We start from the raw sequence: 16,273 nt of genomic DNA on the forward strand, positions 1-16,273 counted from the left end.
AGCCAATTAGGTGTTAGACACGTTCATATATAAACCCAGACGTTACGTGATGTATATTTTCTTCGTAGGATATAATAATATTAAGGAAAGGAAAAGAAATAAAAAAAAAAAAAAGGAAAAGAAGAAAAAAGAAATATTATTATCCCGTTCTATGTTTTGTTCCCTGTATTTGAACGTGTAAAAGGATGATAAAAACTGGGACATAGAAGATCGTTCGATCGAAATAAAAGTAAAGCTACTCTCGTCCCGTTTTAACGTAGTACGTTTTAAGAATTCTTGATAAGGCCACTGGCATCCAACGTAAGTCGAATTTACGTTGGAAGCGACGATGCGTATAGCCTTCTCTCGTAAGGTGAACGTGATCTAAAATTCTGTCCTGATGTTTTATTCATGATTTCAATCAGCGGTCGAATATCACTTTCCAAGTGCAAAACTTCGTTACTTGATCGAGCCGATCGACTGATTCGTTAACGATCCTCTTCCTCGTACGTTCCACTTGGTGTATTATAGAGAAACGAGTTTTCACAAGAAGACAGATCACACATATCCTTTCGACAGGATTCAATATAAATCACGTGATAATTTAGTTACTATCGTATTATCGTCATTTACGTAAAAATGTTTTATCAAAGAAAAAAAAAAATACAAATATATGGGATAAGGAAAAAGAGAAAGAAGAAAAAAGAAGAAGAAAAAAAAAAGAAGAAGTACACTTTACAGTCCATCCGCAATGAAAACCCATAGCCTTAACGTGAGGTTAACGTAAATCAAGGTACGAACTTTTCCTTGATAGAAAATTTCATTACACGGGCAAAAGCGTTGAGATAGAAAAAGATAGATAGAAGAAGAGACAGTAGGAAAGGACAGGAAGATAATCACCGGTATTAAAACCGCAGTCACATTAAGTAGGATATTTCGCAAATATATTCCATTTAAATGTCACGTTTTAATTAAATGAAATTTATTTCAAATCTTTCTCTCTCGCCGGCGCTTGGCTTGCACTATTTTTTTTTTTTTTTTTTTAATAAAAGAAAAAAGAAAAAGAAAAAAAGGAAAGAAAAAAGAAAACAAAAAAAAAAAAAGAACAAGAGAACGATGACCATTATTATCACGATAAAAGAAAAAATGTAAGAAAGTCGAATCAGAACGAAATTCGATGGAGGACTCGTACGAAAGGTATAGAAAAAAAAAGAATTTGTCTTTTCTTTCTTTCTTTCTTTCTTTCTTTTTTTTCTGTTTTCTAAATGAATTCGATTTAAATATCGTCACTGACCTTCGACGATCGCAGGAGTAATCAGTAGCAGCGATAGCTGCGCGACGAGGTAAAACGTTGAGACAATAGTGCGGATCAGCGACATCCATCTAGAACTTGGCGTGACGCCGCGACGTAGAAAGGACGATTCGCGCCGGAATCTCGGTGCGGACTGGCACACGACGGGGTTACTGTGCCTCACTCTGTGTCGGTGAGAGGGGTGAAACGCGAACGAACGAACGAACGAACGAACGAACGAACGAACGAACGAACGAACGAACGAACGAACGAACGAACGAACGAACGAACGAACGAACGAACGAACGAACGAACGAACGAACGAACGAACGAACGAACGAACGAACGAACGAACGAACGAACGAACGAACGAACGAACGAACGAGCGAGCGAACGAACGAACGAACGAACGAACGAACGAGCAAGCGAGTAAGCGAGTAAGCGAGCGAGCAAGCAAACGAATGAACGAACGAACGAGAGAAAAGGAAAGCAAGTGCGACGGCTGAACTAACGGAGGAGTACAGAGGGAAAGACGGTGTGAGAGAGAAAGAGAGGGAGAGATGCTTTTCTCGTCACGAGCTTTAGGGTTTGTTCGCATGCGCCCATCCAGGTTCACGTGCCTTCCGCCATCGCGAATCGTAGGATCCGCCTTCCTCGTAGGAAAGACACGTTTCCAAGAGGATATACGGAGAAACACACGTAGAGAGGACGATTTCAAGCTATTTCTCTCTCTCTCTCTCTCTCTCTCTCTCTCTCTCTTCCTTTCTCTATCCATCCATCCATCTATCTATCTATCTATTTATCTATCTATCTATCTATCTATCATCTTTCTCTGTTTCTCTCATCGATATTATCTTCCTGCATGTTATAAGAGAATCGATGAACGATCGAAACTCCAAGCTCTTTTCTCCTTTTCTCTCACTCACGTTATTCTCTATACTGGACTATAAACAGCCTGAGGAAAGTGGAGCTCCGAATCTCGCGTGAATATACGATAATATTATATCCAAAATATACACCTTTTTTAAACGAAATACCATTCAAATCTCATCCCTTTCATAGAAGAATGAACAAGAAGAATGAACATGGTAGAAAAATCTGTTCCCCGTTATTCGATTATTGATTGATTATTTTCAAAATATTCTTATAATGTATTTTTGATATATTCATTGATTCCTTTATCGTAGTTAATTAAAGAAGAGTACATTTTCGATCCATGAATTAATAATGATTTCTACGTTTCTAGACACTTTAGTCGACTATGATTGAGTGAGTAAGAGCAGAAGGAGAAATAGAGAGAGAGAGAGAGAGAGAGAGAGAGAGAAAGAGAGAGAGAGAGAGAGAGAGACAGAAACAGAGAGAAGCATCACAGTAGTAAGTACGCGAATGTAGTCAGACGGAGCTAAACTTTAAGCATAGAAGTTCCTCGCACATATTCTTAACGTCATATTAAACTTCCTTCTACTTTGAGCTCGGCGAACGCAACGGGTAACGAACGAAATAAGGTACAAATTGAAATTGTCCCTAAAGGAAAAAGATTGATATTGAAATGAATTTGCAAATCGGAACTGTCCGCGGAAATTAACAAGCAGCAAAGCGGCGACATTAAAAAGGGACTAAAGCGAGAAATAATTATCCAGTTGCAAAGTTATATCGAGTGGAAAGTTGTGCCGAGCGCCGAACTTTTCGGTGTTGCGTTTGAACGAAAAAAAAAGAAAACAAAAAAAAAATATTATGATAAAGATAAAAAGAAAAATAAACGTAAAAATAAAAATAGAAAAGCGAGAAAGAAAACGAAGGAAAAAAGTAAAAAACTGAAAAAAAAAAAAAATGATGACACTATGGTATCCAACGGCAAAGCAGCATGTATCTGCAAGCAAAGTTTCAATAGCGTCGTTAGAAGTTTGCTATGTGCATTAGAAAGAAGTTTTTTTTTTAAATATATATATATATATATACATATACATACAAATATATGTATATATGTGTATGTGTACTTATGTATATAAGGGCATTTTAAAATATTCTGAGATTCGATCGTTGGACGGAAAGAGAAATGGTTTTTTAGTGTTATGCCAGTCAGGCGAGATAAAAACGGAAACATTATCGAAGAGTTCATGTCGAATGGTTAAATTAGGTTCGTGATTCGAGGAATCGACGAATATACGTGGTAGGAGTACTTCGGGTTGAAACTGCTGATCGATCAGTCGATACCTTTAACCGTTGACCTACTTCATTGATTATCGCATTGTAACGTAATTACTTGCACCATGTGGTAATTATACGGTATGCACTCCGTCGAGTTCTCACGGGACTATCAAAATATTCAACTAAAAAATGAATTTCTCAACTCAAAATCGATACCATTGTATGATAAAAAGAGTTCATTGATAGGATGGTACTATCGTGATAACGGTTAAAGTAAAATTCAAAGAGAAATAATACGATATGAAATAATACGTACGAGGTTGAAAAAGGTATCAAAAAGATATCGAAAAATAAGTTGAAAGGATATATTACGAAGGTTCCTAAGCTTTCGTATCGTGTAGACGGGTGGTACGAGTCGTAAACTCGACTCATAACATGGATCTCATACTTGCAATAGGCATTGCTAGGTACATGCATCGTGCTATTTCGAACGATGACTTTAAGAGCTAACTCGAACCCTCCCCTACGTTCTCGTAAACGTCTAGCGACAAGATATCGAGAACAGAAGCAAGCAGGTTATTTCCCACTTTCGTTGGGTTACTTGTTTGTGGCTTTATTGCTTCTTAAGGGAGCAGGTAGTTCTGTGAAATTACATCCGATTAACGTCGCACACTTCAACTCAAACGACCACGAGAATATTCCGATAGAATTGTTTATATCTCTTCGTACGAGAGAATGAGAGAAACAGAGATAGGAAATGGAAATTGTTAAATGAACGATAACTCACACAAAGCAAATTTGTTTGTTACTCCGTTCACGGGATTAAATTACTCATCCAATTAACTCCTTAACTTCGTCATTGTCTACCTTCGGGCACGTTTTCCAATCGACTTTCATCCTTCGATCTTGCTCAGAAAAGGACTTTTAAATCGGAACACTTTGCGTTACTTTTACGCACGCACGACGACGCATCGCGATCGCCCTACACTAGAAGCGTCCAATGGAATACCAATTTGATCGACCCTCCATCCACTGGTTTCCTCTTTCCTGGTTTCTTTCTTTTTCTCTTTGTCTCTCTCTCTCTCTTTCTCTCTCTTTCTCTTTCTCTTTCTCTCTTTCTCTCTCTATTTCTATTTCTCTGTTCTAGCACCATCTCCTTCACGCTATCATGGTATTCTCTTTGGCCTAGGGAGAAAAGCTAGGGGACTTGGTAGTTGAAATTTTTCGTCGATCGCGAATACGGAATTCAGACTATTCAGGGCGTCGTCTCAATGCTACCATAGAAACTCGAGATAATGTCTAGCATAAAGGAGAAAAAAGATGTCCTATTTTTGTAAAACGTTATCTTAGGCACGGATATCGTAAAGGAGGCTTGCGAGTAGAGAAATATGTCGTGTACCGTAATACCCGTTTCTATTTTTAACCAAAAAAATCAACACTAAAAAGGATGAAAGGATAGATATTTAGATATGTAGATTTGTAAGAAAACGATTTGAAAATATCGTTTCCCTGATGACAACTAACGACATTTAACTCACATAGAATTATTTTACGAAACGATGTTGTTCAGGGTTTTAGAAAGTCCATTGCTAATTATCCTGTTTCGTTGATGATAGTAGTAAGCGATAATATTTTCCGAGAAGAAGTAAGATCGATACCTTGCATCTTAAAGAAACAAAATTCACCTGTACTTTCCCATCGCGTCATTCTCAAACATTGACACATTTCCTTTTTTGATCAATTTATTTTCATATCTTGGTCAATATTCAAGATCTTATGAATAAAATAACGAGTATTGATAACACTTCCGTATATAAAATTATTCCTCATGTATAAATAATATTGCTTCTTTCAAAGAGCTCATTTTGAAACGTTTATACATATCTGAAAGCAATATACTACATATATATATATATATATATATATATATATATATATATAAAATGTAAAACGAAAAAAAGGTAAGATAGGATAAAACTAAATGGAAAAGGTATTTTAATCCGTGAGATTCGAGATTTGCATCGGAAGGAAAGCCTTGAAGAGAAAATCTTCGGTGTAGCCGACATCGAGAAGAAAGATGGCCGTGATATCGAGGCACATGCAAAATTTTCACTCGAGGGACCGACTAGAAGTTCATTTCCTGCTCTTCGCTAAGGTGCAAGCGCAAAGCGAGTAATTCGATTTTAGCCGAAAGCGTTAAGAGACATCGTCGACGAAGGCAAAAACGGGGACCAGAACGAAGATGTAAACGACGAACAGAGGAAGAAGAGACTGGCAGAAGCTAGTACGGAAGGATGAGAGGGTAAGAGGTAGTGATGGAGAAGAATACTCCGCCTGGAGCAGAAGACTGCTTCGAAATAAGTTGAAGCCGTCAAAAGAACCTGAAGCGGCTTTATTCGTGTCGTTCCAAGGACGATGTTTCGCGAACCTAAACGTCTCCAATGGAAGAACTACGGCACCGAAGAGCAAAGCGAAGAGAAAACTTACAAACTTTCTATATCACTTTTTAACACGTATACCATGGTACCTTTATAAATATATCCTGGACGATATTTTAATGACGTCAGAAAGTCAACCTCTCACTATAGCAATATTGAAACTTGGGATGTTTAAGAGTTAACGGTGATTAGAGGAACGCGTGATTCCGAATAATACGTCGTAAAATCTATCCTGTTAGATATCGATTATGATATCTATGCTTAGTCATGTTCAATACATTGACGCATTGATAAACATACGACAAACTCCGGGATATCTCCGAGAGATCGATGGGACTGATCTGACGGATAGAATGAACTTATGGAGAAACTCTATCATACTGTAAAATATTGGGGAAGGGAGGGTGGATTGGGCGGGGAGGAAGAGGAGAGGGAAGAAAAGGAAGAAAAGAAGAAAAAAAAAAAAGATGTCCAATTTTTCTTCAAGCTCGACAAAGTTCGGCGATTATTTTCTACCGATATCATCGATCGAAAACTTATAGTTAAAGCCCGTTCCCTCCCCCCTCCCCCCCTCCTCCCCACACTCCTCCTTCTTTCTCTAGTTTATGTCGAATCGGGATTGTCGAAGTACTGTACCGCATGCAGCCCTTCAATTAATGCATCATTGAAGGGGAATGGGGTACTACGGAAGTGAACGTGTTTGCGAACCTTTGACAAACGAGTCGCATAAGGACGAGTAATTAGGCGGACACAGCGTGAAACCTTCCATGTGTGCGCGTGTCGTATTATCCACGTACGCTTATACTTATATACATATATACATATATATATATATATATATATATATATATATATATATGTATATACACGTGTGTGCCCGAGTACGTATGTGTGTGTATGTGAGGGGAGTTCGAAGAGAGTAGAGCTCGTTCGATAGCATCGAGACATCATTGTCTAACCGCGACTAGGACTGCCATACCATTATTCTGCCGGTGCACTTTGACGTTTGTCCGAGGCTCAAGATAAATTGCCTTTCAACGGTGGGAACATTGAGTAAATAACATGCGTCGAATCGTCGTGGTACCAAAGGAGTATAGGAGACGTTGTCGACGATCCTCCTGTATTTGGAAAAGCCGTAGTTTACGTACAAACAGACACGAGCAAAAGTCAATCCAATTGTAATTCCTTCCTATTTCCTTTTTCTTTCATTTTTCTTTATTCTCTCTTATAAACGTTTTCCCTTTTCTCTCTTTTTTCTTTTTTTTTTTTTTTTCTTGCTTCTTCTTTTTTCTCTATTTTTTTATCTTTTTTTTTTTTTTTTTTTTTTTTTTTTTTATTTGTTCGTTTGTTTGTTTTTTTTTCTTCTTTTTTTGTCAAGTTCCGTAAAATCTTCAAACCTAGTAGCTATTATCGTCAAATATCGTTCGAATTCTTTGTTCTATGTTATCTAAAATGATCATTTGAAATTTATTGTTTCGATTGTCCTTCGAAAGTTCCTTGTTCCTTTATAAATTGTCGATTCTCGTTAGTGGTACAACGTGATTATATTAAATCCGTATTTGCAGTCGCATGATACAAGAATAGTAGCAGTCCACGATTATATCGAAAGGCTACTATGAGCAAGCTGATAAAGCAAAATCGTTTCCAGGAGGTAGCAATTAAGTCGAACGAGACGAGAAATACCATGTGGTTTTCATTTGTATCTGGTATAGCTAATAAAACAGATACTTGACCCGGAGGATTTCCGTAATTATCGTTCGACAGATATTACTTTAATATTTCGAGAACAGTTGAAAATAATCTTGATCATTTGAAAGGCCATAATATGTTCGATAAAGGTACAACGAATCGATAAGGAATCATCGATATCATGAGAAAAATATTCATGCCAAGATATTTCAGGATAATCAATTAAAAATTTATATGATTTCGAGGATTTGACATTTTATACCTATAATTTTATAATACTTGTTAAATATCGAAAACGAAAATAATCTTATCATACATAACCGATAAGACAAATGAGATTTCATTTATTGGCCATATCTATCTACACAAATTAAGATATTAAAAGGGAAAAAGATCTTTAGAAAAGCTATCATCGAGAAGTCCAAAACGATCGATTGGACGGAAAGAGTTGAATGCGTTAAAAAAAAAAAAAAAGAAAAAAAAAGAAAAAAAGAAAAAAGAAAAAAAAAGAAACGTGTTTCAATGGCAACACTGGCAGTTCGTTCGAGCCATCGAACAGAATTATCGAACCGATAGGAAAGCTATCCGAGCAGGAACGGTCTCTGTCCTAGCCTAATCCTACCTGCTCGAGCTATTATCCCGGAAAAGCCAGTCGAACATCCGATTAGGAAAGCCGAACATACGTTATTTCCTTCAAGGGAGGAGCGCGAGGAGGCATAGAAGGGGGGATGTGGAGGAAATCGTTCCCCTGCTGGCTCCTACTAAAATGACATTTTATCGTTATTACATTTACGATCCTGAGCCTTGCTCGTCGATCGTTCCATAAACGAATTCCATATTATTTTCTTTATAAATCTTTAAATTTCTTTTATCAAATAAAGATAAAACTAACGAGAATGAATTCCACGATTCTTACGAACTAACTCGATCGACGAAAAGTTAAAAGGAAAGAAAAAGAAAAAGAAAAGAAAAAAAAGAAAAAAAAAAAGAAAAAGAAAACAATTGAATTTTTGTCACAATTAACATAAGAATATTCAATTAATTTAAATATCATTGATATTCCAACGTGTCTATCGTAAAGACTTTAAAGAAGAAAAATACGAAGCTTAACTCGGGGCACGGGAAATGGTCAAATCTAATTTAATTTGCAAACCTCTTTATTAAAGCTTACAACCGTTCCCGTTGCCGTCCAAAATTAAACGTATTATTCGCGAACGAATATCGACTAGACATATAGCTTCGTTATCTCTTGGCGATTATGTAAAATCAAGCGGCCCGTTGCTTTGAAACGTCAGCGTATCGCAGTTCACCCTCCAGCGAGAAAATAATTCCCGTAGCCGTTTCTCGGCGATACGAGGATAAGAAAAAAGGATTCAACCCTTTTAAATGGATGTGAAATGAATAGAACGTTGGTAGGAATACGAGGAAGAGGTGGAGGAGGAGGAGGAGGAGGAGAAGAGATAGAGAGAGAGAGAGAGAGAGAGAGAGAAAGGGGGGAAAAATAAAAAGTACAAGAGAGAGAGAGAGAGAGAGAGAGAGAGAGATAGAAAAAAAGGACTGCACGAATCGCCATTGATAATGGGATTTTTCAACATTTATTCTCCAACGCGCGCAACTTGTAATTGATAAATGGAGCGTGGGTGAGTGTAATGGGTAGCTACCGAGAAGAAGAGAGAAAAACGAAAAGAAAGAGAGGAGAGGGATCGGAGATAAACGAAGTAAAAGTAGAGAATAGAGAGAACTGCAGTTTCACCGCATGCCGGAAGACGAAGGCGCGGCCGGTCTTGAAGCGTTTCATGGTAAACCAAATATTCGTGGCATGCACTGGCGTTGCACGCCGGAATTTCTACCATGAAGTCGTTATACTGTACGACCACTTATAATTAATTGCTCTAGTTTATAATCGTCTTGTGGGCATTGCCACTCGGTTAGCCCCATAACAAAGATACCAACAAAGCCACCATCCTTTCGTCTCTCTGTGAGATTACGTCGGTTCCTTTAAGATCCTTAATATCTCGAATATTCCATGAATATTTATAGATATCGTTTCGGAACCAAAGATTTTGAAAATCAAAACGAAAAATCGTTTATCTTCGCGTGAAACCATTACGCGTTTGTCGAACGCGATGTTCTCTCGAATTTACGAGAGCAAAAGAAAGAATTTACGAGAGAAAGAGAGAGAGAGAGAGGGAGAGAGAGAGAGAAAGAGAGGAAATGAGAAAATATAATAATACACATACTTCATTAATGCTCATACGGCTAGACCCGTAGCAACACATTTTGGTTTATGTGTCAATTATGCCGACCAACGTATTTAATGTTAATCTCACCCTGCCAGTGTCAATTTATCGGAAATGTCCGCCATTAACATCCAAACGATTTGAGATTAAACAAACAATTTATCTTTTAAACACTTGCCCCGAATAGGATTCTGTTTCTGTAGATAAATGAATACTATCACGTAAACGATAGTCGAGTTAGTTACTATAATACTTTTTATGAGGATATCTATTGTAATGTCGATCGAAATTTCTCAATCTCCGTCTATGTTTTTTTCTCTTTTCCCTTTCTGTTCTTTTTTTTTTTTTCTTTCTTTCTTTTTTCTCTTTTTTTTTTCCAGAAGTCAGAAAACTACGAAGGATACGACGTTTGCTACTTAGATAGAACGGGGCGAAACTTCATTGCGGAGAAATTAAGTTCTGTTTGAGCGTCAACGCAAGCACCACCTTCTACCGAACGTCACTATATGTCTTCCGTCGGTTAGACGCGACCGCGCTTGTTTGAGTTTACAGATTGCGCCTTCGGGGTATTAAGTCGCGTTATCACAAATTACTATCCAATATATATATATATATACAATATGTATACAAGGGACTAGAATAGTATACATCGCAGATTTAAGGATGAATGTCACGTCAAGACAATGACGACGATGGACGAATGGAAAGAGAATGAATATTCGTCTTTTATTTCTTTCACGATTCTTACGAGTCAGCAAAATTTTTTTTTTTCTTTTCTTTTTTTTTTTCTTTCAACTCATTTGTAACTATCACGGTGTGTCTCCTCGTTAAAGTAAAGTAACTTGAAATACGTCGGGGATTATGATGCTTTTTTCTTTCTTTCTTTCTTTCTTTCATTTCTTTTTTTTTTTCTTTTTTTTTTTTTTCATTTTTATTTATTTTCATAGACTTGACATTCGGTTACTTCATTAAAGATACGATTCGTGACGATCGAGGATGAAACGCGATATTACTTTTACAAGTGTCGTATCTTTCTCCCTTTTTCTCTTTCTCTCTCTCTCTCTCTCTTTCTCTCTTTTACTTGCTCATTCGCTCTGTCTTTCTTTCGTGGCTTTTAACACGCGATAAGGTAATTTACCGCTAGTAACTATCGTGAAATTCTCATCAGTGAAAACGTATCTCGCATTAGACGTATCGATTTGAATGAGAGGAACATAAAATATATTTCTTTAAATACTGTAACATGCTCTCATTTTTTCGCAACTTCGTATATAAAGAATATAATCCAGATTTTCGCTCTTTCTGTCTGTCTCTTTCTCTTTCCTTTATGTCTTTCTCTCTCACTCTTTCTCTGTCTCTCCCTCCCTCCTTCACTCGATTCATACACCCCAACCTCTTTCTCCTTCTCCCCTATCCTTTCAACGAATTTCCAAGCGCTCGTCGTACGTAAGCTTCTCGAGCGCGCTTCGGTCATTAAATATTTAGCGCCAAACCAGCTGTAAAAATCTCGTGCCGGAACAGGAATCTGTCTGCGGGTTCTGCACACGAAAAGAGATTGAAACGCGGGAAATAGGGAAGGGAGAAGATGGCGGAGAAACGTACAGTTGTGGGATAGGTAGTAGTAGAGAAAAAGTAAAAGCAGAAAATTCCTACCACGAAGATGGACAACTAGCTGCATTTGCGGTGGTATCGGAGCGCTCTCCTTTACGTAGGACCTTAAATAAAAGGAAGGGAAAAATCGGTACGAAAGGCAAAAAAAAATACAGGAAAAAGAGAGAAAGAGAGAAAGAGAGAAAGAGAGAGAGAGAGAGAGAGAGAGAGAGAGAAGAAGGGGGAAAATGCGGTTTTAGGGAAACAAAATGTGAAAAAAGAAATCCACGAAATTTGTGGCGAACGTTCGAAAAGAGATGTGCGCTCGTTACGCTCGATAATTATATGTGCTACGATAATTATGTCCGATATATGTATGTATAAAGTTTTCCTCCTTTATCTCCTTTGTCCTCTTTCTACTTTTGTTCGGAATAAAATTTCGAAAAATATTTTCTCGTACGATCGACGATGAAAAGACGATAGCCATAATGATGGCACATGGTATCGTCAATATGAGATGGTCGAGAGAGCGATCCTATTATCGACGATAACATGGGATCTCTAACTTCGGATTAACGAGTCACTCAGGATTTCACGGACGCAAAGTCGACGCTCCTCGTCTGCGATGAGATCTGCGAGAGTCACGAGATTACTACTACTACTACTACTACTACTATTACTACTACGAGAAAGAGAGAGAGAGAGAGAGAGAGAGAGAGAGAGAGAAATATAGAGGTAGAAGGAGAGAGAAAGTGAGAAGGGTGAACATCGACGAACGATAACGTGGCCAAGCTCTGAGCTGGGTCTATTAGTCTGACAGATGTAACGACGAACATCGTGTTGTTTGCGATATCGGCTTGCAAATTCTAACATGACCGCCTGAACGTTCGTGATAGACAGATATTGCGTTGGGATGATCATAACGGAGTCCACGGTGTAGAGAATTAGAGTTAGAGAGAGCGAGAGAGAGAGAGAGAGAGAGAGGGAGAACGTTACGAAGGCAATTAGCTCTCGTGTAATTTCACGATTGAGAGATCGGGTATTGCTCGGTATTGCTCCGTATTGCTCGCTGTCTCTTGGTTAAGAACTTTTTTGCAAATTTTCTAATTACCTCAAAAATACTTTCTTTACTATTTTATATTTGAACGGAGATAAAAGAAAAAAGAAAGAAAAAAAAAAAAAGAAGGAAACAAATAAAAAACTGAAATTAGCTCTATCTCACCTAGGTTTTTTCTTTTTTTTTTTCTTTTTTTTTCTTTTTCTCTTTTTTTTTTTTTTTTTTTTTTTTTTAATTCTCACTCTCATAAAACATACTTTATTTCAGTAAAAATGTGAGTCCATTCATCGTCCAAAATTAAATACTCCTTTTATTTCTACCTTCTTAACATTTTCAAAACTAGCAGAAATATTGCGCTCGATGCTTCTCGTTGTTAATATAAACAAGTTCTTACTATAGGACACACAAGGAGACGTTTAATTTACAGTCTCTCGTGCAATATCGCGTACCGAGTTGAGAGCGAGACAATTAAATCTTAATTCTACTAAATGCAAACCGTCTCCGACGAAAATACGTCGTGTTATCGTCATGAACGATAAAGACAGAAAGAAAGAAAAAGAAAGAGAGAGAAAGAGAGAGAGAGAGAGAGAGAGAGAGAAATGAGAGAAAAAGAGAAAGAGAAAGAAATAAAGAGAGAAAAAGAGAAACATTGAAGAATAAAGAAAGAAAGAAAGTGAAAGAACAAAGAAGACATAGAACTGTGGAATAGCAAAATGACCGGGGAAAGATGTAAGATCATTAAAAGTTATGCGAAAATTTTAGAAAACAGGATGGAAGCGTTGAATTTCGTCGCATTGTCCGCCAGAGTATTATATTTCGTGCTTGTATTCGAACCGTCGACCGTATTTTCGAGCGAAACGCGTCGACCTCAAATTTCCAGTGAGCTTTAAAGCTAGACGATTTCGCGGGCAGACGACAAAATACAGTTCCGCGCGCGCACTCCCTCACCCTCTCACTTTTTCTTTCTCTCTTTCTCTCTCTCTCTCTCTCTCTCTCTCTCTCCCTTTCTCTTGCTCTTTAGTTAGGTACGTTGTACATCACGTATACGCTGTATATGCGTTGCTCGTCGTTCACGCTCGTACACATCGTATGTGGAAAAAGTTTCACTGCGAAATTCCTCGCATTTCTCTACTCGGTACACGCCGACGCGCCGAACGAACCCGGACTTTTTTAGTGGTTGTTTAGCGCTCGCGAATGACCCTTTTGAAGTTAATGCTCCATGAGCTTGTACTCTTCTATACTAAACCGTTACGACTGTTGCAAGCTGAAAAATTCATCGACCTATCTTGTTCGTCCGTCCCCCTCCATCCCTCCCATTTTCACCGACCTCGAGAATGCCGTAATTCCTTTAAACCAACCCCAATCGAAATCTTATTTCTCTTTCTTTCCCCGAGTTTAGAAGCTTTTGTCACTCCTCCCTCTCAACTATCCTACATTATTCTAATTTTTGACGAGACGAGTCAGTTTTCTTCTATCGTTTTTCGTCCTCTTTATATCGCGAAGGGATAGAATAAAAGTTTGCGGTGGATTAAGAAGGTCGATTAATAACGCCTAGTATATCTACCTACATCCAGGAATCAAAGTTTACTCTTTCTACCACCGATATTAATCTTCGCGGTCGTTATCAATCCCGGAAGCATAATTACTTTCCAACTCCCTCTCACGAAAAGCAAAGTTAAGCGGTTTATAAAACGGGCCTTCTTCTCTCTTCGTCAGCATCATCGAACGGATCGTTTCATTGAACGATTAACGCATTCCAATTATTTTACGTTGCTTTAATGGAGACGTCTCATACTACCATTTTACCCTTTCCAACGGCGATAAAACGTCGGCCGATAAAATCGAGGAAAAGAGCCCAACGCAGCCCTTTTTCCACGGCTGAATTCCAAGCGAGTCTACGTGGACTCCAACGGAGAGCCGTTTGCACGAGCGTGTTAACGGAAAACTTTGCCCCATGGAAACGAGTTAAACGGCGCTCGTACATACTCATCGTCCTGAAATTTACGCTGTCGTGCTAAAGTAAATTACATTGGGCGTACTTGCATCGTCCGTCGTGTTAAAAAGAGTTTCCCAAAGCGTTATCATACCTTTTAGAATGTCGGCCTTATAACCCCCCTTACTACTCTTATCTTATGGTCATCAAGTTTTTTAATTGCTTCTCGATTAACAACAAACTCACGTGGATGATTCTTGCGACTGTCATCATTTCTTTATCAGTCAATTCAATATATACATACATGTAAGGGATAATACTACTATTGTGATATCGTTAATCATTTCGTACTGAGCATCAAAGAAATAGAAAGGGAGAGAGAGAGAGAGAGAGAGAGAGAATGTGTGTGAGCGAAGAAAGGGGGAGGGGTGATGGAGAGAGGCACACAGTTGGCGCGAGATAAGGAGATTTTACGTGTTGCACGTAGTTCCGTACCCCTCCACTCCACATCGTCGATGCGTGTGTTCGCAACGAAACCAGATTAGCTATTTCCACGTGCTACCTACCTCTTACATATGCGGTTATATATATATATATATATATATATATATATATATATATATATATATATAAAGAGAGAGATAGAGAGAGAGAGAGAGAGAGAGAGATAGAGAAAGAGAGAGAGTAGGCGTTAAGAGAGGCTCACGTAAGCTACGTAACCAAATGGGAAATCCGCATTGCGGCTAAGTATCCCGATAGCTTCAAAGCTTTACCGAAAACATGCACCGCCATTAGTTATGCTTCCGATCGTGATTTATTAAAAGAAAAAAATCCAAAGGAATTAATACCACGCGCACTAGGGACGAATGAATATCCAACAAAATCGTTTCGTGGAATATTCATTCAGTTTCTCGTATTTGAGTTTCCTTAATTATAACGTTATACTACTTAGACTGTGTATATATCAAGTAATTTCCCTTGCAATGTTTGCATTGCACAATGTTGTTGGATCGTTAATAGAATTAAATCCGTTCTATCTACTCGCTATCCTGTTCTTTATATTCGTAGTTTCAGTTAGAATCGAAGAATTAAATGATAGAGGAAGATTGATTGAGTTTCTTCGTTTACAATGACGATGACCGAGTTTTATTTTTATGCGATATAAACATAAAAATTATTTAAAACTTTAATGTTTAATTTTTTATGTCGCCCGACAGGATAAAAGTAAGTATCTATTTCGTAGAACAATAGAACGAAGAAAAGATGAAAAAAAAAAAAAGAGAAGAAAAAAGAAAAGGGATGATAAAGGGAACGTTTCGAAATCGACTAGATACACTGTCCAAGTGTGATATCTACCTTGAAATCCAAGGAGGATAGAGAAGTGGTGTGGTAAAGGTTTGGCTAAGGGATGCTCTCGGCTCGTAAATGAAATCCTCAAGAACGAGTTTCTGTGAAACGCTGCTTGATATCGAGCCGATGGTACGTTAAGGCCACCCGACAACGTCTCCTTGCTCTCATGTTAGGGGAAGATCGAAGAAGAGAAAGAAAGAGAGAAGGGGAAGAGAGAGAGAGAGAGGGGGGGGGAGAGGAAAAGAGAGAGAGAGAGAGAAAGAAAGATAAAGAGATAGAGATAGAGAAAGAAAAAGAGAGAGAGAGAGAGATAGAAGGTGTCTGGGGTGAGCCGGGATTTGACTCGAGGAATTTGCATTACAAAAAAGTCGGAATGGTAAGAACGAGTCAAAGGTTGGATATGCAAATGTTGAAAAAATCAGGACAGAGAAAGAGAGAGAGAGAGAGAGAGAGAGAGATCGGGAGAGGGGGAAAGAAGGGTCGTTGCGGAATACGCTTGCACGCAAACATAGTTTTGTTGCTTGCGAGGTATTCTACTTTCACGATATTCTCTAAGAT

The 16,273-nt window shown here is 38.1% G+C and overlaps 1 protein-coding gene across 4 annotated transcripts in view; it reads right to left on the reverse strand.

Moving 5' to 3' along the window:
• LOC124954653 (lachesin-like) overlaps positions 1–16,273 on the reverse strand; it is a 138,001-nt gene that overhangs the window by 62,325 nt on the left and 59,403 nt on the right. Inside the window, exon 1 of one of the 4 annotated variants that reach the window (XM_047507897.1) lies at positions 1,274–1,583. The exons of the other annotated variants lie outside the window; for them this stretch is intronic. Within the exon in view, the coding sequence (XP_047363853.1) occupies positions 1,274–1,358 (85 nt within the window). The 5' untranslated portion in view covers positions 1,359–1,583. Of the gene's footprint in view, positions 1–1,273; positions 1,584–16,273 lie in introns of those variants that run through there. 4 annotated transcript variants of the gene reach the window in all.

The sequence above is a fragment of the Vespa velutina genome, chromosome 16 (assembly GCF_912470025.1).
Source record: "Vespa velutina chromosome 16, iVesVel2.1, whole genome shotgun sequence".
Lineage (NCBI taxonomy): Eukaryota > Metazoa > Arthropoda > Insecta > Hymenoptera > Vespidae > Vespa > Vespa velutina.